Source organism: Phyllobates terribilis, unplaced genomic scaffold, assembly GCF_046119375.1.
Source record: "Phyllobates terribilis strain yellow unplaced genomic scaffold, ASM4611937v1 Scaffold_3__8_contigs__length_932513732, whole genome shotgun sequence".
In the NCBI taxonomy this organism is placed as follows: Eukaryota; Metazoa; Chordata; class Amphibia; order Anura; family Dendrobatidae; genus Phyllobates; species Phyllobates terribilis.
In genome coordinates this window covers 200,824,264-200,851,379 of record NW_027362763.1, presented here as the reverse complement: position 1 = coordinate 200,851,379, position 27,116 = coordinate 200,824,264, and the positions used below count along the sequence as shown (strand labels likewise).

Below are 27,116 nucleotides of genomic sequence, written 5' to 3'. Positions count from 1 at the left end.
GTCTCCACCCACACAGTAAGATGCACCCAGTCTCCACCCACACTGTATGATGCCGCACAGTAAACTCCTTCACATGGTAGAATTTCCCCACACAAGTATCATACTCAGAGACAACAATAGAAAAAACTGGAGCTAATATTCCCCAATATTTAAACAATAAATAATATATATTAACATCTAGTCCATATGTTAGGTAATTGTGTCCTTACCTAAAAAACAATCCATCAATTTTTTTGTACTATGTTAATATCCAATACCTTTTAATATGTTCAATAAAGTTTATATCTTTTATATGGACTAGATGTCAATATATATTATTTATTGTTTAAATATTGGGGAATATTAGCTCCAGTTTTTCTATTCTTGTCTCACTACATTGGGAGTTCCCCACATGGACTATGGTCCCTACCAGTATTTATGGCTCTAAAAAATGTTTCAGTTTTTCACTAGTATCATACTTGGCTGTCACATCCCTTGCTCATTGTTAGGCTACGGCTCCACAATCAGTATTTGGTCAGTATTTTACATCAGTATTTTTAAGCCAAAATCAGGAGTGAGTGATAAACACAGAAGTGGTGACGGGTTTCTATTATTATTTTTTCCTCTGATTTGTTCCATTCCTGGTTTTGGCTTACAAATACTAAAATATCAAATACTGAACGTGTGAACGCGGCCCAACAGGTAGTCTGCTCCCATCAGCTCAGAGTCAAATGCAAAGGAAGAGATTGAGATTGCAGAGGGGAAGACTGGTGAAAATGCAGGATAGGAGTCCTATGATGGCCAGATATAGTGTTATTTCTCATGTGCACGCATGGCAGCTTATTCTAAAAAGTTACTTGAAAGTACAATTACCCTTTATCTTTTTATGATTCATATTTAAAATCAAGCAAAAAAATGCATAGAAAACTGGCAACACATAAAAATCCCATAAGGAGTCATTCTTTATAATACAATACAATGCGTGCCGCCTGGGATTACAGCACAGTACATCAGTCATCGGGTTAGAAGCATAACATAATTCACCTGTCAGCAGGTTTTTAGATCCTAAACGAACGTCCTTTATATAAAGTATGTGAAATGTTCATTATGTCTATACCTGTGTATTATAAGATTGCTTCTCCGTTTTCTAGAAATTCATAGGCAAATGTTTATGCAAATAAACTCAAATGTACAAGTCTCTTGCCTCTCACCCTTTTTCTTCATCCCCCACTGTCAGTGACTGACAGCTCACTCTTCTCTGTGACCTGCTCCCCGGCCTGAGATCTTCCGCAGGCGTCATCATTACTGCGTAGTAAGATCCTGATGATGTCGCGAGAGCTGAAATATTAATCTGCGCATGCACTGTCCCCGGCAATGACAGCGCCATTTTACATTTTTGTTATTTACAGCACAGTTCCAAAAAAACACATGTAGATTAAAACTCAGGTTAATTATTTATATTATTTGTTATTGTAGCTCTGCATTGTAAATGCACTTATTTTAACGTTATGATCAGTTCAGGACAATGAATGAAAGGTGAGTTTTCAAATGGACGTTGACCACTGGTCATGAGACCCAGATGTCATTACATTCTGGCTGGTGAGGTCCAGTGGAAAGACAGAAACTCTGATCTACAGGCCACATTCTTCTCCTAAGGCCAGGTGCAGATGAGCGTATTTATTTTCATCCTAGTATATTGGATCAATTCTGCTAATGACAGTGGCGTAACTAGAGTCCAATGGGCCCTGGTGCAAAACATGGACCTGGGCCCCCACCTGCATGGCCCTTTTTGCATCCCAGATTCTGTGAAAAGATACGTGTTCACCCTCTCAAGTAACAATGTTCCCCATCCTGTAATAATGTCCCCTATCATGGCCCCTTCCTCTAATAAAGTCCCCCATCCTGTGCACCTTTCCCGTAATAATGTGCACCATCCTGGCCCATACCTGTAATAATGCCCTCCATTCTGGCTCCTTCCTGTAATAATATCCCCCATCCTGGGCCTCTTCCAGATATAATGTTCTCCATCCTAGCCCCTTCCAGTAATATATGTCTCCCATCCTAGTAGAATGCTCCCCATCCTGGGCCCCCTTTAGTAATATATGTCCAGCATCCTGGTATAATGTTCCCCATCCTGGACCCCTTCCATATGTCCTCCATACTGGTATAATGCCCCCCAGCCTGTGCCCCTTCCAGTAATATATGTCTCCCATCCTAGTATAATGCTCCCCATCCTGGGCCCATTTTAGTAATATTATATATCCTGGTATAATGTCCCCCATCCTGGGCCCCTTCCATATGTCACCCATACTGGTATAATGCCCCCCAGCCTGTGCCCCTTCCAGTAATATATGTAAAAAAGAGCGCTGTGATGTTAGAATCGCCAGTTACTAACACAAGCCATACGCAAGAGATTTATATTGATCAAACCCAATGATTTTAGGGTATTTGTTCATATGCAAATCTAATTTGAAAGATGTCCAGCGAAAGAATGAAGGACATATTGAATCCTTCATAATATAGGGAATCTCTCAGCAGGTTTTTGCTATGTAATCACAGAACAGCATGGTGTAGGGACAGATAGCCTGATTCTAACGATGTATCACTTACTAGGCTGTATATTGCTGCTTTCATAAAATCACTGTTTTTTCAACAAGAGGTTGTCACTAGAGGACTAGTTGTCTCTTGTAATGTAGTCCTCCTGCTCTGTGTAATCACACCCCACCCACTGAACAGCATCTTTCAGTCAATATGCAGTGTACACAGAGAGCTGCCAATCAGTGATGTCGGTGGGGTTATACAGGGCTCAGCATTCTGAGCACTGCTAGATCTGCAGCAGAGAAAACAGTGATTGTATTAAAATGACATTAAAGTGACATATCACCGGAATCAGGGTCTCAGCCCCTACATCATGCTTCTCTCAGATTACATTGCAAAAAACCTGGGGACGGATTTTCTTCAATAGTGATAAAGACCATCGTCCAAATGTTATGATGCAGTTCATGCACTGGAGAAGTTCTCCTTATTTGATTTCCATGTGATCTGTATTATCTTTCTAGACGCAGAGATGTTTAGACATGGTCATTAATGGTCCAAACACTTCAGCAATGTTCAGGCCAGGGTGCTTACACAGTATGCTACTGTCACTTACTATCACAGAGCCCAGATCTCATATCAGAACAAGACTTTTTACATACTTTGTAACACATCTACTACAGAAAGGAGCTCTGTATGGTCCAAGCTGTGATGTCCATACGTGAAAATGATGTTATCCTAATAACCTCTACATTGAGTGAATATATTTCTCTACAGCTGATAAGTGATGGCAGTGTGGTCTACGCAGAAGCTCTGTGGGACCATGTCACCATGGACGATCAAGAACTGGGCTTCAAGGCTGGCAGTGTCATTGAAGTAATGGACGCTACCAACAAGGAGTGGTGGTGGGGACGCATCCTGGACAGTGAAGGGTGGTTTCCAGCAAGTTTTGTACGAGTAAGTATGAAGTTAAATGCAATCACCATAAAGTTGTATAGTATTTATCCGATAACAATGTATGACGCTCAACAGTGTCCGGCACAATTTATGCAGCAGCTGGTAATATGGAGCAAACACCAAGAGACAATAAGTTAAGTCCACTCCATCATGTTCTGCTAAGTACTACCAATATCTTTAAGTACTGTGTTCAGCATATTTAGGGTACAACTAGCCAACGTCTTCATAACTAAAGGTGTTCCATATATATAAATGTTGGAATCAGCATTCATATGTTTTCAAAGAGGAGAGTGTAGAAATCTCTGATGACATCTTATCTTATGACATCGGTGTCTGAATTCACACCTCCCGTTCCTTCTCTTCCCCACTTCTTTGACAACAGACATCTGTCTGAGATGGTTTAGTGAATCCTGCATTGAGTAGGGGGTTGGACCAGATGACCCTGGAGGTCCCCTCCAATGGTAATATTCTATGATTCTATGTTAGAGTCTGGAGGCCCATATACCTATTAGATGGTTGGCTAAAATTCAGCATCTTTGGCCAACTTAAATCTAATGTGTATTGGGGGTCTTATGAGTAACACAATACAAAAGATAGGTACTTCTTTAGGAATTTAAAAATGTGCCCGCTATATTTCCACATCTTTAAAAATCCATAGAGAATGAAAGATTGATGTCCACTGCTGACTTTTTTCTAAGGTTCTCGGTGTTCCTTATCATAGCATGTGTGGACGCTCCATCCAATGATTTAAAACTGGCTCATTAGCCAATTACAACAACTTAGCAATACAGAACATACACATAATAATGGATGAGTTCCTTGAACATCTGAACATCAAACTACCTAAACAAATGTTTGGAGAAATGTAATGTTCTCAGTGATGTTATCCATTGTTGCCTCCTTATTCCTGGGAATTTTCAGTAATTTGATCTACCATGCCCTGTCTCATGCTGCACATAACACATCTGCATCTCTGGCTGCTATGGGCATAAAAGGGGACAAACTTATGGTGTGGCACCCATGCTCCCCTGACCTCAACCCCATTGAGAACCTCTGGAGCATCATCAAAAGGAGTGTCTATGATGGCGGGAGGCAGTTCACATCTAAGCAACAGCTCTGGGAGGGTATTCTGTCCTCATGCAAAACAATTGAAGCAGAAACCATCCAAAACCTGACAAATTCAATGGACGAGAGAGTTCAGAAGCTCCTTTCGAACAAGGGGTCCTATGTGCAAATGTTACATCACCTAGAATAAAGTTTTGAGTTGAAAACTGTTTGATTTCAGTTTGTAATAACCTGCTAATGCTTAGAATTTCAAAAATGACCATTTTTTTGTTCATTATTAAAATGAAAAGGTTGAAAACTCTGCTATGCATAATAATTTGGAACATGCATTTTGAGTGTAGTTTGAGTTTTTTATTTTTTAAAAAATATACTGTTATCATAGGCAGTTTGTACAAAAACCTTTCCATTGTACTCTAATAGTTATTTGACTGGAAAATTACAATGACTGCAATTCATATAGGTAATTTGGGAAAATCTGAGAAAATATTATTTGCATAATAATTTGGAACACAGTGTACTTTAAAAAGAGGTTGCGTGGATGACCTGTCACTATACTTGACATGTCTGTACGATGTATTCCCCATGAAGTAGCAATTCCCGATAATCTCTCCACATAATGTTTAGACTTGACTTTTTTGAGGTGTTCAAAAATGATACATTTTTCAAGCATGAACCATTTGAGGAAATGCTCTTTATTTTTGGCTAGTTCTCCATGGAGATTTTGAAGATTTTATTTTTCCTGAAAGGGATATGTTTTTGCAGTGTTTTTGATTGGACAATGTCTAGTCTGGAGTGGATTCCATCAGTATCCGCCTAAAAGAAGTGACATGGACTTTTTTTATCCCATCAGGTTTTTTTTCAAAGTGAGGGTAACAAATGCTAAAAAAACTTCCCATACAAACAGCAAAAGTGTATTTCCCACAGAAATGAAGAGGCAGAGTATTTTAAATATATATATATTCAATTCCACCCAAGAGTACATAAAAATACAAAGATATGTACGATTAACGGATCAAAATTGCACATTCAAGCATATGAATCCGTGAAAATAAAACTGTACAATACAGGAAAACCGTCCATGTGTCGTCCTAATCCTGTCTGTTTTTTAATGTTTAAAAAGCTGATTCATGCTTCCCAAACCGCAGGCAGCATGGATCACAGCCTGGCTGCACAACTGCTCTCTGGTGTTTCACAAAAAATAAAGTTAGAAGATCTGGCCGGGTACCAGCCTGAGATTAGATTAGTCCGGCTATACCCCTGGCCGGCTATTCCCAGCTGTGCTCAAAGTGGTCGACAGGTCTATGTGTATATGTACACACATGAATAAGACCTGTCAATGACCTGGAGTGTCATAGTGAGAAGTCGGTCGGAGGGAAGTGTCAGACTACTCTCGTCTCCGGCTACGATCCCTGGCCAGATCTGCAAACTATATTTTTCTACAAAATGCAGGAGTAGTTCAGAGAAAAATATACCTGACTGCAATCGTGCAGCCAGGCTCTGATTCATGCTCCTCAGGGAAGCCTCAATCAGCTGATGGGTTCTTAGAAGATCCGGCCTGGTAGCACAGCCAGAGATTAGATTAGTCCGGCTACACCCCTGGCCGGCTATTCCCAGCTGTGATTGACAGGTCTCTCTATATGTACACACATGGAAAAGACCTGTCAATGACCTGGAGTGGCGCAGTGAGAAGCCGGTTGGAGGGAAGTGTCAGACCACTCTTGTCTCCGGCTACGATCCCTGGCCAGATCTGCAAACTATATTTATGCAGGAGTATTTCAGAGAAAAATATACTTGGCTGCAATCATGCAGGCTCTGATTCATGTTCCCCATGGTTAGGGAAGCCTCAGTCAACTGATGGTTTTCTCTTTAATGGGTAGGAGAAGCCTAAATATATATTTTTTACTGAATAAAAACAATCTGTTTTTCTTATATGCAAAAAAACAATATGCCTGAACGATGGGGTGGTCTGCTAAATCTTGTGGGCTCTGTAGTGTCTGGACCCTCTTATCAGGTCAAACGTGGGTCCAACAGAGAATCCCCTGCTTTGCTGGTCGGTCAGTACAACTCTCTGATCCAGAATTTTACATTTGAGTTTATGAGTGACTCATGAATGAGCGTCATGCATAGTCTGAGGGATGTAAAGAAGGTTGGCATTAGCCATGCTCTATTTCACAGCCATATTTTTAGTTTTTTGTTATCGTCCTTTAGCAGTCAGTCTGAAATTTCCCACTATGTCCAGTATAAGGCTGAGAAAGAAAACTCTGGTGTAACACACCACCTAGTGACCAGATGTGTTCATGGCTGGTGGCCATAGTCTGCAATGCTTGTACAGATAATTATGGTGTGGCAGTAATATTCATGACGAGCTGCTAATATTTTGGTGTAATGCATTCACTACCATTCTCGTATCCATGCAGCTCCGTGTGAACCAGGACGAGCCTCTAGAAGACTATACCAGTAGACCCGGAGACAAAAACCTGGATGCCAAGACTCTCCTGAGGCGTCATGGCTTTGGGCAAACCAACAAGGATCAGATGAGGACCAACGTCATCAATGAGATCTTGAATACAGAGAAGGATTACATCAAGCATTTGAAGGATATATGTGAGGTAAAAGCACAAACAAAACTAATGTGGGCAAAAGCAATATATTATAAGGACCTACTTGTTGTGAAAGCAAAGAAACTGCCATAATTTAAGAATATTAATGTAAAATCGTGTCTTAAATGAAAAAAACTACTAGCTGCAATACCACTTTCTACCACAGAATGTGACATAGACTTTCCACAGACCTCAATATAACAGCGCCCCCGCGGGATGAGTTTTAAATAATACACCATATAAACATGATGGAGAATATGTATCACCACGATACATAATTATAATGTTGAATTATTCATTGTTATTGAGTTTATGGTGTTATTTGGAGATATTTTCAGATTTAAAATACAATTTACAAGAAAATAAAAAGATGACATTAAAAAAAATTGTCCACCTTTGGGGACTTATTTTTTCTCTAACTTTAATGGATGTAAATCATTTTTTGCAATTGGGTTTTATTAAAAATTTTGCACCGTTTGTCGATTACACACTCTTTATTTCCCTTCATATTCAATATTTTTGTGCTCTGTAGTCTGAGATGAGCAAACAAAAAGACAAATAACAGTTACAGGATCATGGTCTGGCCATCAAAGTGGGCTTACTGATGGATTTTCAGTTAACTCATTCTATAGTCAGTAATAGACAGTTCAACTCAAAGGCTATAGAACAGGGGTCTCAAACTCAGCTGGGCATATGGGCCGCACACGGAAAAACATTTAATTTGGGGTGCCGCATTATTTGCATGACAAAGTGACATTTTTAGTGATACCATTTTATTTTCTATACACCTTTTGAACTGGTCCTCATCTTGCAGACATGGTCTCCCCGCCAGGTCCCCCATATTGCAGACATGGTCTCCCCTCCAGGTCCCCCATATTGCAGTCATGGTCTCCCATCCAGGTCCCCCATATTGCAGACATGGTCTTCCATCCAGGTCCCCCATATTGCAGATATGGTCTCCCATCCAGGTCCCCCATATTGCAGACATGGTCCCCCATCCAGGTCCCCCATATTGCAGACATGGTCCCCCATCCAGGTCCCCCTTATTGCAGACATGGTCCCCCATCCAAGTCCCCCATATTGCAGAAATGGTCCCCCATATTGCAGACATGGTCCCCCATCCTGGTCCTAATCTTGCAAACATGTCCCCCATCCAGGTCCCCATGTTGCAGACATGTCCCCCATCCAGGTTCCCACCCCCATAGTGCGCACAGAGCAGCCCCCCCATACTGCGCACAGGGTCCCCGTCCCCCAATACTGCGCACAGGGTCCCCGTCCCCCAATACTGCGCACAGGGTCCCCATCCCCCAATACTGCGCACAGGGTCCCCGTCCCCCCCCATACTGCACACAGGGTCCCTGTCCCCACATACTGCGCTCAGGGTCCCCCCCCCCCCCATACTGCGCTCAGGGTCCCCGTCCCCCCCCATACTGCGCTCAGGGTCCCCATCCCTCCCCCATACTGCGCTCATTGTCGCCGTTCCCCCATACAGCGCTCAGGGTCCCCCCCCATACAGCGCTTAGGGTCCCCCCCCCCCCCATACTGCGCTCAGGGTCACCGCCCCCCCCATACTGCGCTCAGGGTCCCCGTCCCCCCCATGCTGCGCTCAGGGCCGTCCCCCCATACTGCGCTCATGGTCCCCGCCGTCACCCTATACTGCGCTCAGGGTCCCCGTCGCCCCCCCATACTGCGCTCAGGGTCCCCATTGTCCCCCCATACTGCGCTCAGGGTCCCCGCCCCCCCATACTGCGCTCTGGGTCCCCGTCTCCCCCATACTGCGCTCAGGGTCCCCGTCTACCCCATACTGCGCTCAGGGTCCCCATCTCCCCCCATACTGCGCTCAGGGTCCCCGTCTCCCCCCACACTGCGCTCAGGGTCCCCGTCTCCCCCCACACTGCGCTCAGGGTCCCCGTCTCCCCCCACACTGCGCTCAGGGTCCCCGTCTCCCCCCATACTGTGCTCAGGGTCCCCGTCCCCCCCCATACTGCGCTCAGGGTCCCCGTCCCCCCCCCATACTGCGCTCAGGGTCCCCGTCTTCCCCCATACTGCGCTCATGGTCCCCGTCCCCCCATACAGCGCTCAGGGTCCCCGTCCCCCCATACAGCGCTCAGGGTCCCCGTCCCCCCATACTGCGCTCAGCGTCCCCATCCCCCCATACTGCGCTCAGGGTCCCCGTCCCCCCATACTGCACTCAGGGTCTCCGTTCCCCGTACTGCGCACAGTGCCCCCCCCCCCCATACTGAGCACAGGTCCCCTGTGATGTATTTCACATATTGCAGACATGGTCCCCCATCCTGGTCCTAATCTTGCAAACATGTCCCCCATCCAGGTCCCCATGACCATGAGCGCAGTATGGGGGGGGGGGGAGAACCCTGAGCGCAGTATGGGGGGGGACGGGGACCCTGAGCACAGTATGGGGGGGGGACCCTGAGCGCAGTATGGGGGGAGACGGGGACCCTGAGCGCAGTATGGGGGGGACGGGGACCCTGAGCGCAGTATGGGGGAGACGGGGACCCTGAGCGCAGTATGGGGGGGACGGGGACCCTGAGCGCAGTATGGGGGGGCGATGGGGACCCTGAGCGCAGTATGGGGGGGCGATGGGGACCCTGAGCGCAGTATGGGGGGGCGACGGGGACCCTGAGTGCAGTATGGGGGGACGGGGACCATGAGCGCAGTATGGGGGGGGGCCCTGAGCACAGTATGGGGGGGACGGGGACCCTGAGCGCAGTATGGGGGGACGGGGACCCTGAGCGCAGTATGGGGCGGGACGCGGCCCTGTGCGCAGTATGGGGGGGGGACCTGTCTGCAACATGGGGACATGGATGGGGGACCATGTCTGCAATATGGGGAACCTGGATGGGGGACCATGTCTGCAATATGGGGGACCTGGCAGGGAGACCATGTCTGCAAGATGAGGACCAGTTCAAAAGGTGTGTAGAAAATAAAATGGTATCACTAAAAATGTCACTTTGTCATGCAAATAATGCGGCCCCCCAAATTAAATGTTTTTCCGTGTGCGGCCCATATGCCCAGCTGAGTTTGAGACCCCTGATCTAGATGGTTGAAGAAGACAAAATTTGCACTTTTATTGCCATGGGACATAACTTCGGAATGGAGGGTCATAAAAGAAAAAGAAAAGCTGTTCCATAATCAGTGGAGCAGAAACAATGGGAGGAGGTACTTAGATTAAATTAGAAAAAGAACAGTGAAAGTTGCTCTTAGCCAGAAATTGGCATAAATTTTGGCCCAAATCTTCATCTGCTGAAAGCAAATTTTCTTTTCTGAGGAAAGAACAGCCAAAATATGCAGGAAATTTATTAAGAGGCAAGAACCTTTAAATAAGTATGCTGCATTGTCCTCCCTCCATTGGACTTTGTTAGGAGTGGTATATGAAAAAGTATTATTTAAGAGAATCTGTCAGCAAGTTTTTGCTACCTCATCTGAGGGCAGTATAATGTACGAAAAGAGACCCTGATTCCAACAATGTGTCACTTAGATCACTGGGTGCAGCAGTCAATAATCCCACTTGCCAAAGGGATTATTTTAGACTAATACTTTCTGTTCTTTTATAGAAGACTTTTCAGCAGCCTCATTATCATCACAGGCAGGATTACAGTAACAGGAGACTTCTTTATAAACAGCTGATAACATAGGAACCACCAATGACAATAGACAATGTGACAACTCCCTGTGCTCCGCTTCCCATCACAATTAACTATGCACATGCTCATTAGATGCTTTAATACAAAAATCAGTCTATTGCTGCTAATGTACATGTGAAATTTTTGAAGAACAGGAAGTATGGGTCTAGAAGAGCCCCAATGAAAACTCCTATTTTTCAAATACACATTGCGATGTAAAAAAACTAGTAAATTAAAAAAAATACATTTAACATAAAAACCTGATTTAAACAATAAGTAATTTTTTTATGTTCTTCCTTTTAACTAATCTATTGTTTACCAATTTATATGTTTCAAGGGTTACATCAAGCAGTGTCGTAAAAGGGCCGACATGTTCACAGAAGAACAGCTTTGGACAATTTTTGGAAATATTGAGGACATTTACAAATTCCAAAAGAAATTCCTGAAAACATTAGAGAAGAGAATCATCAAAGACGCTCCTCATCTGAGCGAGATCGGCTCCTGCTTCCTTCAGTATGTAAGTGACATATCACTGTATGTCAGTTATTAATCCCAGCGACCTGTAATGTCCACTGATTGATTAGATCTTACATTTTACTCATTTTTTTTTTCTTTAATAGCAAAATGACTTTCAGATCTATTCTGAATACTGCAACAACCATCCGAACGCCTGCACAGAGCTCTCCAAACTGAGCAAGGTTAAAAAGTATGGCTACTTCTTTGAGACTTGCCGCCTGGTGCAGAAGATGATTGACATTTCTTTGGATGGTTTCTTGCTGACACCAGTGCAGAAAATCTGCAAATATCCCCTACAGCTTGCTGAGCTGCTGAAATATACCAACCCCCAACACAGGTAGGAACCAGGTTCTTAGGGGAGCACATGGACCCAAATCACCATTTTCATCTATTGAGGTGCATGAAGAAATCCTTTAAATTACACAGGGATGGATCTATTCATACAATGACAACAGTTTTGAGCTTATAGGGGTATTCCTATCTCCAAGATCCTATCCCAATATGTAGCAGGTGTAATAATAATAATATTAGCAAATACCTCCATTAGAAATGTGGTATAGTTCTTCTGATTCGCTATGTTGCTTACCCCATTTGCAGGGCATTGCAGTAGCTTAGATATCCATGGTTACGACCACTTGCAACTAACTAACTGTTACTATATGAATGGTCGTAACCATGGATACCTATTCTACTGCAATGCACATGGGGTAAGCGACATAGCAAATCAGAAGAACTATACTACATTTCTAATTGGAGTTAATATATGTGAAAAACCGAGCTTATATCAAATAATTACTATAGAGAGGCACTAATAAACATATGGATACCAACAAAAAAGAGGATGCCATAGAAATCTCTACAAAAAAATATAGCTTTATTTAAATATACAATGAAATCAAAAAACTAACATGAAAGCAATGCAGAACAACCGTAGACCTCAAATAACACTTTAAAAATAGTGATAAAAAATGATGTATGAATATGCAATATCCCCAAAATATCCGAAGGTTCAATCTCTGGACTACCACTGAGGAAAAAAAAGCGTAAAAAAGTATGTACTTACATCAAGTGATGTTTCAGGCAGAGTGGTTGACTTAGCCCCTACGCACGTTTCACCCACGCTTCGTTAGGAGGTGTATTGGAGATATTTGCTAATATTATTACTCTTATTACACCTACTACATATTGGGATAGGATCTTGGAGATGGGAATACCCCTTTAAAAGTGATCACTAGATTTCACAATACAGACTGTTTATGAAATAGATCTCTCAGATCTGATGAGGCTGGTGCACTTACTTTGAAAATCCTTGTATTGTTCAATCAGGTGACAGAGGAGTTTTCTGACTTTTTCACATAAAGTTGCATGGTAAAATTGTATATGAGTCAAAAAGACTTTATATCCAGTAAATTATTACACATTCTGGATTGTATTGCTGTTCTATACTGGAAACAAGTGAAAGTTGATTAGATTTTCTGGATTATCAGATGATGGATTAGTAAAATTCATTCTATAATGGAAATTTATATAACAATATACTGTAAAGTAACATTGTTTCTGCAGCGTTTTGTACTGAAATGATTTAAAATTCTGTGCAGCCTCCGTGAGCCAGTAGGGCAAGGCTGTGGCCTTGTGTAATGGAGTAGTATGGGGGCGGCTGGACTGGGCACTAAATTCTGAGGGAACACAAAATTTCGGGCCCCTCCGCCATTGTCATTATGGTCCAGCCTCTGGGGAATGTTCACTGAGCAAGCACTATATTTACCAGGAGCAGAAAGGAGCAGTGAGCGTCCAAACACTGGCTTCATTCAGAATAAGGCAGACTGCAGTAACTATGCAGAGTGCAGCAGTAGAAACGACTTTGGCTGTTGCTCTCTGCATAGGCAGCAACAAAGGAAAAAAAAGTTCCTGCATGAAGAATATTTTCTTCCATTCTAAAAACTGGCACAAAATGGAACCCAGAGGGACCCCATGATAATCAGTGGGGCACCCTTCTTACCCCTTCATAACTGATGCAATTGGAACCTTTTTTTTTAACCTGAATTCTAAATGAAACAGACAAACGGAATATATGTAAATGTGAACTAAGTCTTACTTTAATACTGGACCCGTGGAAGGGACTCAGGGAGTAATAACAGTTTGCACCTTACTCAGTGAGCTAACAATCCACTCTGCGCAAGCAGAATAGTCATCCGATGGGGATGTCGCTTTAGTAGTAGGAAGATGCGTCTGTATGAAAAAGTACAGCACACAACGGTTCAGTTTCCATTATTGCTGATTATATCTAATGCGTCCTCTCTCCATTCAGGGATTTTGCAGATGTTGAAGCTGCATTAAATGCTATGAAAAATGTCGCTAAACTGATCAACGAGCGAAAGAGGAGACTGGAAAACATCGACAAGATAGCCCATTGGCAGAGCTCTATAGAGGACTGGGAGGTAGATATTTATTATGTTTGCTAGTATGGCACCAACATATTCTGCAGCCATTCAGCGCCATGTATTTGGGTCTAAAAATGATTTTTTCAGTTGGTTTTCATAACAAAAATTTGATCTATTTGTCTCCTACAGCTTCTGTGTTGCACTGTCTACTGCTGATTACAGGATGAGTTAACTGAAAATCTGTCAGTGAGCGTGTTAAAATGATTTGACATGGAGTTTGTAACTCTTTTATCTATGTTTTCTGAGCTCCTCTCAGCTGGTTTATTACCTCAGACCACATCAAAGTTGAATGTGCAGGGAAACAAAGAGTCTGTAAAAGCCAAACTGTGCAAAATGTATAATGGAACTGAATGACAGAAATGTATTTTAGCCCAAAATATATGCAATTAAGTAAAAAAAAAAAAGTGCCTAAAGGTGGACAATTGCTCCATGAACTGGTATCGTTTTCAGTATAGATTGGTCAGCCAGGATTAGTTTAATCTCCTAATTGATTCCTTGTGTTGATTCCTAATTGATTTTTCATTTTATCACAGTTTTGTGCTGAATTATAAGACTTTCTGGATTATCAAAAGCTGAATTATTGAATGTAAAAAATGTGCCTATGTTAACCTATTTCATTTAACACATTTGTTAACAGGGAGACGACATCCTGACGAGAAGCTCCGAACTTATCTATTCAAGCGAATTAATGAAATTCTCACAGCTTCAATCAAAGGGGCAGCAGCGGATAGTGTTCCTCTTCGATCATCAGGTCGTGTACTGTAAAAAGGTATTGCAGCCCCCACATCATTTACTCTGCATATGTTGTGATCTGCATTAGTAAAGGCGGCCATAGGGAAACAGATTGGGCCATGACCAGAACAATCTGACATGTTAAAGCCGCCCGCTGGTATAGGGAGAGCTATACACCAAAAATACACTCTGGGAAAAAGTAACCAAATTATCTGTCCTACAAGAAAAACCAAACCGGCCCTATAGTGCCCCCCATTGCAGATAGCTACCGATAAGTCAGTGTGGCTTCCCACTTGATGTATTTTAGAAATGAGCGGATTGATCCACAGAGAATCAAGCTCAAGTCGAGTTTCCAGAAATTCATGGTTTCATGAGAATCCAAACATTTAGAGATTCAAGTCGCGGTTCGCAAAAAATAACTTGCCGGCACCATTTCCCACACTGCTGAAACATCAGCAGATTATCATACCTTGTACAGTGGTGGTCCGTACCGGAGCCATCACAGATCAGCGGTTCCCAGTGGAGCACACCTTGTACGGCAGAGTCGTTTTACATCACCAGTGTCACTGGGTCAGTTTCTCTCTTCTGTAGAGTGTAAGCTCTTATGGTCAGCAGGGTCCCCTCTCTCTGCTATAGAGTGTAAGCTTTTATGGTCAACAGGGTCCGCTCTCTCTGCTGTAGTCTGTAAGCTCTTATGGTCACTAGGGTCTTCTCTCTCTCTCACCTGTAAAGTGTAAGTTCTTATGGTCAGCAATGTCCTCTCTCTCTCCTGTAGAGTGTAAGCTCTTTTGGTCAGCTGGGTCCTCTCTCTCTCTGCTGTTGTCTGTAAGCTCTTATGGTCACTAGGGTCTTCTCTCTCTCACCTGTAAAGTGTAAGTTCTTATGGTCAGCAATGTCCTCTCTCTCTCCTGTAGAGTGTAAGCTCTTATGGTCAGCAGGGTCCTCTCTCTTCTATAGAGTGTAAGCTCTTATGGTCAGCAGGGTCCTCTCTCTTCTATAGAGTGTAAGCTCTTATGGTCAGCAATGTCCTCTCTCTTCTATAGAGTGTAAGCTCTTATGGTCAGCAATGTCCTCTCTCTTCTATAGAGTGTAAGCTCTTATGTTCAGCAAGGCTCTCTCTCTCCTGTAAAGTTTAAGCTCTTATCGTCAACAGGGTCCTCTCTCTCTTCTGTAGAGTGTAATCTCTTATGGTCAGTGGGATCCTCTCTCCTTCCTGTAGGGTGTAATCACTTATAATTAGTGGGGTCCTCTCTCTCTCCTATTGAGTGTAAACTCTCTCCCTGTCTCTCCTCTCCCCATGTGTATTTTCTGAGCAGCCAATCTAATTTATTGGGAAAATGTGGCAAAGTTGGTGAATTTGAATTAGAAAATGTCCACTCAGCTCTATGGTCTTTGCCTAATTCTGATGACCTTAATGTGGGTGCATTTCAGCATCTGCATTATGGCTACACGTCTCGGCCCTGTTGAGGCTTTTATGACCCGTACTAACAGTATCATAGAATCCTATGGTGCTGCCATCTTACTACTCGGCCAGGACTTATATAATGGATGCTAAAATGCGTCTGAATTAACACTATCTAAGTCATGTAGCAAGACTCATGAAAGAGTCGGCATTGACTTGTAGGGTGGCTGCTTCCAATACATGGCACTAGAGAGGCAGCTTTCTTCCTTTTGGAGAACAGCTAATTTGCATACATGTTTTAGTAAATATGAGTATGAAATAATTTTGAAGCATCTTTTCTTAAAACGCTATGTTGTACTGTTCCTCCTGAAAATATATTGAGAAATTGACCATCTCCTTGCCAAGAATGTGTCTCTACACAAGCTGGCACTGTCGACAGGTTTTGGACAGATTCAGAGAGCACAGAGACACATCCCATTGACAAGATGAATAGAAAAGCAGAGAAAAAGATAATACAGAAATGTAAGTGATGTTCTGGCCGTGGGCTCAGCGTTATATACTTTCCTCCAATTCTCAGGATATCCTGCGACGGGACATCTTATATTACAAAGGCAAGATCAATATGGATGAGATGGAAGTCCTTAACTTAGAGGACGGCAAAGACAAGGACTTTAACATTACTGTGAAGAATGCCTTCAAGCTGCAGAGTAAAGTCTCGGACGAGGTTCATCTGTTTCTGGCAAAGAAACCGGAACAGAAACAACGCTGGTTGCAGGCATTTGAGGAAGAAAGAAAACAGGTGCTACAAGATGAGCAGACAGGTATGTCAGCAATTATTAAATATTAATTATGTTTTTTTATTTTTACTCTCATCTCTGTACTGGGTAAATCTGCTGACATGACATTTAGGATATTCTTATACACTTAGCACGGGTAGATGGTAGTGCCATGTATAGAAACAGGTGCTATGTGAGACATATATAAACCACGTGATACACATGGAGGGCTCTTCTCTTCACTTGACTCCTCATTCGAAGGGTCTGTATTCTGAGCAGCTGACATGTACTTCTAAAGGCCTGATACATGTGCAGCCATGATTTCGACACAGACAGACGCAAACTACCATTCAGAATCCAGGAAAAGATGGATAAAGGCTTGACACATGTTCCTGTCCATAAGACATTTTGGGCCTAAACACACACAGAGGCATGTGCTCCTGAAGTTTACGATATCATGAGTAAGCAGCTGAGACGTGCTACTACATCCTACTGTAACTTCAACAGACTAGCAACTAATCTAATAAACTAATTATGGACAAATGGACAATTTCTTTGTAACTATTTCACATATTTTATATTTTGCTGCAATGATTCTTTTTGGACAATCCTATAAACCACTACATTTTTTATAAGAATTATCGTGACATTTTCTTTAGAGTATCGCATCTGGTAAGAAGTCCTGAATAAATAAATATACAAAATAAGTATATTTAACAGCAATGGAGGGTTATATACACCGTGCCCACTACATACGTATGTGCTATTGCTATATAAAGGTTTTACTCCCAAGTATCCATAGGATATAGGTTTAGAATGGGGTACAGATTACAGAACTACAGCAAAGAGAACTGTACTGTGAACTTCTTACCCCTTCCTGGAGTACAACTAAGACGTAAATTAAATCTCTACATGTTTTGTAACATTTTTTAAAAGAATAAATGTTCATCGTACGACTAATATGATAATAGACCTAGTTGGTGAACAATAGGAAATAGCAGTCATACAAGTGGATAAAGTGGATACGATCCGCAGCTGCTATTGGCCTTATTTCAGCATGTGAACACACCTTTAAAGGGAATCTGTCAGCAGGTTTTTGCTATGTAATCTGAAGACAGCATGCGGTAGCGGTTAAAACACAGATTTCAGTGATGCTTCTCTTATTAAGCTCTGAGGTTTTGTTTGCTTCCAGTGATTGTTTTAGCACCAGGAGCTTATTATTGCAGTGACCCAGCAGCTGAGCCTCCTGGTCTGACTCCGCCCCCTCCTGTGATAAGCAGCTCACTGTCTATGGACTTTGTATACAGAGAGCCTGGTGTGGGCGGGGTTAGCATTCTCAGCTCTGCTTCATTCTAAATCTAAGAACTCTGATTGTGTGAGAATGACTGTACGCAGTAATCTAAGTGATACATCATTGGATCCAGCTTATCTTTACCGACATTATGCTCCTGTCAGATGAGGTTGCAAAAACCTGTTGACAGATTCCTTTTACTGAACACTGATTAACTATATACTAGACCATTGACGCTCATTCACCATCTTGTATACACAATCCGATGAGCAATAATGGGGGCAGATGATTTCCAATATGATCGTTCTGTTCCAATACAGTATCATGTTATCGGCAGCACATCTCCTGTTTACACAGGGCAATGTGCTGCCGAGAACAATGATTTTATTTTGCCAGCATAACCAATCCGATCAATCCACAAATGAGCATTTTGCTCATTTGTCAGGTGGTTGCTGACATGTTTACAAGGGCCAATTATTAGGAATGAGCATTTCTACGAATGCTCGTTCACCAGTAATCTACTTGTGTAAATGCTCATTAGACAGCAGGCACTACTAGCTGGTGCCATCATGGGGGCTCACATTTCAATATACAGCAGAGCAGGATGACCTGAAGTACCAAGCCATCAGCACTGGACAGCACCATGCCAAGAATTTGTGTAATTCAGTTTTCCTGATGTGATACTAAAGCTTTTTCTAATAGTGCCCATATACATTCAATAGCTTTGAGGCGGGTACTCGTTCAGCTGACAGCGGCGGCTCCTGCTTTCCCTCCAACACATGATCGCTTGGTGCGACTTTGCTTTAATTTATAATGGAGACCTTTACTTTCTGAATACCAAATATAGGACAGAATCTAGATATCCTTGATAAGCAGCCCCCTCCAAAAAATGTTTATTCTTGAAATGCCCATTTTCATAGTCCTTTGATGGATGGGTTACAGCATCACACATTAAAGGGTTATTCCCGTCTTTTTATACCAGAGCACTCTAGTTTACAAGCTCCATAGAAGAGCGCTTGTGCATCTTCTGCCACCGCTGATAGACTGCAGCAGTGGCCGGTACACTAGACAAGTAGTAAATATTTTAAAAAAAAGCAAAACAAACTAAGAATTATGATTGCTAAGAGAACAATGTCACATTTTAACATATAAAGTAAAGAGGAAAGTTGGGTGTTTTTACCAGCACTTTCTAATTATAGCCATCTTTGAAGATGGGAATAAGCCTTTAAGTGTTGTGTCGTTGTTTTTCATATCCATAGTTGTAGTTTGCGGACAGTTTGGGCCTCTATTTATTAGATAATGTTATTGGTAATTTAAGATGTTTTCTCTTTTGGCCTAGAGCCGATATGACTCACAAATCCATTGAAGTTAACTTGCATCTGCTTCTAGGTTTCAGCATCAGTGAAATCCAACGAAAGCAGGCAATGATGAATGCTAATAAACCGCGTCCCTCGGGGAAGCCAAAAGGTGAGTGGTTGCGTGGGGATGGTGAGATGATAAAATATTGAAAACCTCCTACAGGGAGAATACTGAGAGCACAAGTTTAGCTTACATTTAATTCTAACAATTATTATAAAATCAAGGGTGTAAAATAAATTATTCTCATTATTGGTGTCACTAATTAACGACCACTGCACTGTATTGGAGAATTTAGCAAACTGCCCCCACTAATTGTAACCTGACGTATATTAGGCTGGTGTTAGAGATCCCATAACTGTCCGTGACAGGTCCTTTTCCTATGCTCTGCCGAGGTCAGAAGTGGCCAGCTTTTCCTCCTATTTCATCCACATTCTTCGTTTGAGCATTTTGTTGGTTTTCTTTTTCAAATCCGCCATACGGTTTCAGCGATATGGGCCTTATTATTTAGTATCCCCAATATCCTATTTTTTTGTGGTCTTTACCTAGAGGGATTGGCTTACAGGATAATAATGCAGAACAGCCTAAAGACCCGCCCCTAAGGAATCTCTTGCACATTGCCCCTTTGGTAAAAAAAACATAAAAATAAGCACTAATAAAAAGACACATGTCTCTAAAACCATATGGCAGATTAAAAAAAATGGGTAAAAATACAATACTCAGGGGCTCAGTGGGAATAAAATAAGAGCAAAAACTGGCCAATTTTGCCCTGATGACAGGTCTTCTTTAATGGTTCTTTAAAAAATACATTTCCCCTTTGAGGAGAAAACTTCAAGACTATGGGTGTTGATTCATTAAAATATGGAAAGATAACTCGGCACTGAAAAAATTAAGAAAAATGTATATTTGCTTAAGTGATGATTATTAATCTCTGACCATTGAAGAAACAAAACAGACGTTTCGGCCACCTTGGCCTTCATCACGGTTAATTATGAAGTGGTCAGTACCAACACGCTGTGAGACTGCGGGACTGTGAAGACTGTGAGACACGGTGCAATGAGTCCCGCAGTCTCACAGCATGTTGGTACTGACCACTTCATAATTAACCGTGATGAAGGCCAAGGTGGCCGAAACGTCTGTTTTGTTTCTTAAATTTTTCAGTGCTGAAGTTATCCTTCTATATTTTGACAATCGTCATTCTTCTGGCATGAACTCTATGCAGTTGAGCAGACAAATCTCTCCCTGGCTATTCATTAAGACTGGCGTTCCTCATGCTGGAAAGGGCTCATGAAGGGCTCACTCGAGTATGATGCTCCAAATTCATTAGGAGGCACATGCTACTTAATGAATTCAGCTCATCATATCAGTGTCATACACCTTTGTGTGCACGCCAGAAATTCTACTCTAGTTGAGAAGTAGCATTTTTGGTGTAAAAAGCGCTGTCACTTTTGCTAAATTTGTCGGACGGAGCCACGCCTGTTCTGCCAAACCTGGAGGAGCTGGGGAGGATCTGCTTCATACTGGTGCAAAAACACCAACAGTTGCAAAAAAAATTTGCGCAACGCCACATTGCACAAAAATGTTGTGACTTTTCAAAATGTTTTATGCTGGTACTGTCGCAAAGAAGCTTTGGTACATCGCCCCCTACATTTTAAATCGTTCTTCAGAACATTTTGATAATCACAAAAGACAGGGAGAAATTTCACATTAACCCCTCTTGCCCTTTTTAACCGTGACAATTTACAGATTTAATTAAGCAGGTTTCTTCTTGTTACGTGCCTTAAAGGGAATCCATCATTATAAACCTTTTTTTTTGTATTTTAAACTGAACCCTTTTTGGATTTAGCAAATTTCTTTTTTTGTTTTATTTTTCCTCCCTTTCTCCCAAGAGAAAATAACTTATTGTTTAAATTAGTTTTTTGTGTTACATGCGTTTTTAATACATTTTGGCATAGTTTTTTATTGTTGTTTTTTTGATACCACAGTCTTTATTAATGAAACAAAATTAGTAGTCTTGCAATTTTCACACTGGCCACTGGGGCTTTTTTAGACTCCTACTTCTTTCCTTTCAGAAAGGGATTTCAGCAGGCTCCTTATCAGCAGAGACAGGGTTATATGACAGATAACACATCTATACACAGCTGATAACACAGGCTCCACCAATCGCAATAGTTGATGCCACAGTTTCCCCTCCCTTCCCAATGCTCTTTGCACATGCTCATTAGATGCTTCATTACAATAGATAGGGTCAGAGTCTGACCATTGTGGCTAATGTACATGTGTTATTTCCTGAAAAAGCCCTAGTCACCAGTGTTAAAATTGTAAGATTTCTACTTTTTATTTTTGTACAGATTGTGATATGTAAAAAAAAACCCCCAGCAAATTAAAACATTTTTTTACACAAGAGCCTGATTTAAACAATAGTTAATTTTCTGACGATAGCTTCCCTTTAATATCTCCAGCATAGATTTACAGATAAATCTAGTTTTTCTTAGTGGGGTATAGCTGAATTCTATCATTTATTTATTATTTATTTAAAGCTCTGCATCAGAAAAATGGAGCACCATCCAATATTAGGAAATCTTTAAAAAAAATAACCCCCACACAATGTTGGACCTAAAAACGGCATAATGATAAAATATGAACCTTCTCGTCAAAGTTTCCTTCTTACATTGCTGTAGGAGAAATGTCATTGATAACTGTAGTCGACGACCTCATGGGTGGAGGGTGGCTGCCGAGCCGATTGATATGCCAGCAGTATCTCTCATAGAACCTGTTTTATTTCACTTTCCAGCCGTTAATAGGACCTACTATGATTTCTGGATGAGACAGAAGCATCCCACATTGCCTGCCAACCTCCCACAGCAACAAGTCTTCATGCTCGCTGAACCCAAGCGCAAACCCTCCAATTTCTGGCAGAACATCAGCCGTCTGACTCCCTTCCGAAAATAAAGGACCTTTTTGTGATCTGCTCTTGCATCCTGTACAAAGAAAGCACTTTACCCACAGTTGACAAAGTGCCCGTGCCTGGGACTCCTCCTTTCTCCTTCTACAGGGCATGGCGCTAGCTGGTACATTACTCCATATTTATTTTTTAGAAAGAATCGGACATATTTTACATGTTCTCTGTTGCTGCCTCCGATCACCCGGGAAGTGTTGTAGTTATTTTTGTTCTGTAATGTAATGAAGTGTACTGTTATTTTTACCAGATGAATATTTGATGAACTCACACGGAGTCTACACATTGACTACTCAGAACTGAGATGATGACGTTGACAATGAGTTAAAAAAAAGTGTGCATAACCAAACGGGATATTAAAACTTATTTTGAGGTGAGGAGCATGCTTTGTTGAGGAGTACTGTTATAGAGGAGGCCTATATTTTCTCTATGGACTATTCCTGAACCCGACTCGATAGGCTCCATGCTCACTGTCAGCAGGACCACAGGGACTTCCAAAACTACAGCTGTACAAGGAAAGGTTTAGCTTCTTGGTCTGGCTGACCATGGAGGTAATGACCCTGTTCCATTGAACCCAAACATTTCTCCCCAAGTTGCAAATATTTTTTCATGCATCTTTTCTAACAAATACCCCAATAGTATACCTCAAAAAATAAACCGACCAGCAGATTAAAGCAATTGTGAACAGTTTCAAGCTGCCATGACTGCATAAAATACAAACAAAAGAATACAGCAGTTCTCTATGCACTAAACTGTATGCAAACATTGAATATATGAAATTTGGACTGCATTGCTGCTATATGGAATAGACTTATAAAAATGAAGGCACTTAGCGAATAAATTGGCCAATTCATGAGAGCCCACCAGCTGCGGCAAGGCGACCTTCTGTGATGGGACCCTAAACCTAATATTTATCAAATGTGCCACTTCATGCCTAAAAACCTACAATTTAAAGGGCAGGCAGGATCCAGCAATAACTAAAACAGAAAAAAAGTTACAAGAATCAAAAATGAACAAAAACCCTGCTGTAAAAAAATGAAAAGCAAAAGTTCATTTAAATAACATAGGGTTTTTAGTAACACTGTTTTTGATCTAAAATAGTATAAAAGCCATCCCACCACGGCACGGTGACCCCATATTCGGGATGGTCCTACTCTGTCTAATATTTAAAACCTTACCATGTGTCAAAGTTGACCTCAGTGTGTGAATAAGGGCAGACAACGGACCAGGTCCTGAACTATGGACACCAGCCCAGCGAAGCTATATATATGTGATTTCCAGCTCAAAGAAGGAAGGCCACGCCCTAATTAAAAACTGCCTAAAGCTAGAGTCACATGACCTTTTTTCTCTCATGCTAATTACACTCTGATCGCATTCTGTTCCGAGTGTGATTTGATTTTCTCGAAGTTGAAAAAGAACAAAAAGCTTCTCCTTCTTAGTGCAGTCCAATGTTTGGAGTCCAATAGTTGGGGGGCCCTGTTGAAGCTTGTAGGCCACAATGCAAAATCTGCATGTGTCGTCATTGCTTTAAAGTGTATGAGGACCTTAATTGCTGTGGGCAGTGATGTGGCTGAACAGAGTCTTCCTTGATTCTCGCCCCCTGTACCTTATAGCCTCTTTGATCAGCAAGGTTGTAATTCCTCTATATGTCACAGTTGATGCACTCTATACCATATCTTTATAGGTTATACACCTCTTTAATATATACTGATATGACATAAAGAAAACCGGCCTAGTCCTTAATGGCCGTCGAGTGCACATGAAGATTTCCTTTCTGATACCCAAAGTGTCTTTTATACTTCAATCTAGAAATAAGAAAATTGCCATATGCACTGCTCCGAGGCATCTCCCGATAATTTGGGGTAAAATGTTTACAATACAGTCTGATAGTAACGGACATAATGAGCCAACAGACTATAAAAGCCTACTTGGCGGAGTGGTGCCGGACGCATTCCCCTTCTTCTACCCTCATCACTGAGTACACCGCTGCTTGATCAGAGCCATGATGCTAATACGGTTAGGGTAACACGGTCCTCTTGGTAAATGAAGGTCTTTGAATAAATCATGGAAATCTGAGGAGACATCTACTATGGGGTATGATTTTCTCCATGAGGCACAAGCTCTCCGTGATGACATCACAACTCATTTATATTGATATTACTAATTTAAAGACCATCGCCTGATCCTCAGCACACATACAGCATATAACATCCCATCGTTCGTGCATCTTTTCCCTCTTGATTACATTTTCTTATTCTTGAAATGCATGATCACTTGTGTAGTCTTCTCAGAATTTCTCCCGCCTCCTCGAGGAACTTCTGTATATAATAGTGTTAGCCAATGTGGCCATCTTCCTCCCTTGAGGATGCCAATTCCTGGTTGGTCTCATGCCCATTTTAATAGATTATTCTCACCATAAGAGCACGGCCCCACTATCAGTATTTGGTCAGTATTTTTTCTCAGGATTGGGAACCAAAACCAGGAGTGGGTGATAAATGCAGAATTGGTGACTTGTTTCTATTATACCTTCTCTCTGATTGTTCCTCATCTGGTTTTGTCTCCCACTCCTGAGAAAAAATACTGACCGAATACTGATAGTGGGGCCGTGGCCCTACTACCCAAGTGGGGTCTGTGGACAAGAACCTCATATCGCAGGCGTGTTATGAGAGTTTCAACGTCAAGCAGCTCCCGAAAGGGCAACACATTTTTATCGTTGCCTCCAACTCTATGCATGCCTCTGGGAAATCTTGTGTCGCATAATGAGGCACTTTCTTTCAGTACTTGGAATTTTCTGTGACATTGTTTTAAAATGGTGGTCAAGAAAGGAAGAAAATTGTCAATTAGGCAATATGAAGTCTAGCTGCTCCTGCAGACATATGACATCTCTCCATGTAGCCCAAGCAGTTGTTTCTGTAGCGTGAGGCTTTAGTCATGCACTAACAGAGCCATTTGTGTGTGGATACATATGACATACATGTTACGTATATGTGGACATGCACTTGGCATTTCTATGAAAAAAAAGTTCAAATTTATGTGCCTAATCAAAAACTGCTGCTCCAGGGACATCCTCATAATCACCAGAAATGCAGCCATCTTGGTATTTTTATTCTAGCAGCAAAGGTGATTAAAAAAAATTCCCTCACCATGTATTCTGGTTTATAAAATTCTTTGCCATCTTTTCTACATTATAACATTGACTTTATTTATGAGAAATAACATGTATGGTGTATTTTTAACAAGTCTTTATTCATATCTAGATGGATGGTATTAATTTCACGCTTGTTATGTTGTTGTTTTTTTAATATGTATATTTGTTCTTTACAAAAATGAAATAAATTGCCTTACATAGTAAAAACCTGCAAAGCCATACACAAAAAGTGGTGTGCGCCATTCATTCTGTGAACCTATATAATCAGGGCAAATGCAGGCCCATTTCTCACTGCCCCACCAAGGGCAGAGCACAGTACTGTACCGCACGCATGTTGGGGCGCATGCGCAAAATAGTACTTTGCTATGCCCTCGACAGGGCAGAGAGAAATGCAACTGCGCAGAAGCGCAAAGGGGGTCAGTGTGGCACACGTAGGACACAAAGCACAGAAGAAGGATGGCATCGCAAGAAGTGAGGAGGTACCGACCGAGAACAGCGACGCCCATTGGACCTGACCACCCTGTAAGTATTTTAAAAGGTCTTTTTTTTGCCTTACAGGGCAAATTGGAGTAATATGTACAGCATTATAGAATGCTGTCACATTCGGCTGAAAGGTGGTGGCTGTAGATTACATCAGAAAAAGCTGGTGACAGGTTCCCTATAAAAAGATGTCGTCCAGTGCTTACATATTGAGGAATTATTCCTGGGATACACTGTTTCCATATAGCCTATACCAAAACTCGTTTAGCTAATTTGGGGGTCTGACACCTGGCATCCCTACCAATGAACTGATATTGGTGATCTATTCTAATATCCGTCAAAAATCACAGTGGCAAAAAAAACCTTTAAGGCTACGTTTCCATGATGAGTTTTTGATGTTGAAGAATTTCTGCACCTACTATGTAAATTAGGTTACTTGCAGTTTCTTTTTAATTTTTTTATTTATTTTTTACAGAGTTTTTTTTAGCTCGTTTTTGACGCTGCAGTTTTTGTCTCTTTTTGATATGTCACGCTTTAAATAAAGCTACTTTTTGATAGTTCCTAGTATTTGGCTTTGACAAAACATTATTGATACAGTCATGTGCGAATTAAGTGTGTTTATTACCTGTGAATTTACTACACCTAATACAAGTCCACAGGGAAAAATCTGCACATAAAACTCTGCTTACCCATAAGAAAAATTTACATGTTGAGGAGTTGAAAACACGCACAGCAAGTAATTTTACGCTGTGTATATACAGTGGCATGTAAAAGTTTGGGCACCCCTGGTCAAAATTACTGTTATTGTGAACAGGTAAGCAAGTTGAAGATGAAATGATCTCTAAAAGGCCTAAAGTTAAAGATGACATTTCTTTTGTATTTTAGGTAAAAACAAAATATATTATTTTCATCTTTTACATTTAAAATATTACAAAAAGGGAAATAGGCCGACGCAAAAGTTTGGGCACTCTTGGAGGTTTGTGTGCTCAGATAACTTTGACCAAGGTTTCAGAGCTTAATTATCCTGTTAGGGTTATGGCTTGTTCACTATCATTATTAGGAAAGGCCAGGTGATACAAATTTACCAGCTTTATAAAAACCCAGCCTCCTCTAACCTTGTGCCAAAAAACAGCAGCCATAGGTTCTTCTAAGCAGCTTCCTAGCACTCTGAAAGTGAAAATGGTGGAGGCCCACAAAGCAGGAGAAGGCTATTATTAGATAGCAGAGCGTTTTCAAGT

General features: G+C 41.6%; 1 protein-coding gene across 1 annotated transcript in view; it reads left to right on the top strand.

Annotated features, from left to right (window-relative positions):
- ARHGEF4 (Rho guanine nucleotide exchange factor 4) overlaps positions 1 to 25,627 on the top strand; it is a 215,989-nt gene extending 190,362 nt beyond the window's left edge. The window contains 10 exon segments of the mRNA XM_073674475.1: positions 3,292 to 3,471; positions 6,954 to 7,145; positions 11,115 to 11,294; positions 11,398 to 11,630; positions 13,602 to 13,731; positions 14,372 to 14,503; positions 16,446 to 16,689; positions 19,325 to 19,402; positions 22,086 to 22,183; positions 22,186 to 25,627. Of these exon segments, the coding sequence (XP_073530576.1) occupies positions 3,292 to 3,471; positions 6,954 to 7,145; positions 11,115 to 11,294; positions 11,398 to 11,630; positions 13,602 to 13,731; positions 14,372 to 14,503; positions 16,446 to 16,689; positions 19,325 to 19,402; positions 22,086 to 22,183; positions 22,186 to 22,359 (1,641 nt within the window). The 3' untranslated portion in view covers positions 22,360 to 25,627.
- Positions 25,628 to 27,116: the final 1,489 nt, after the last annotated feature.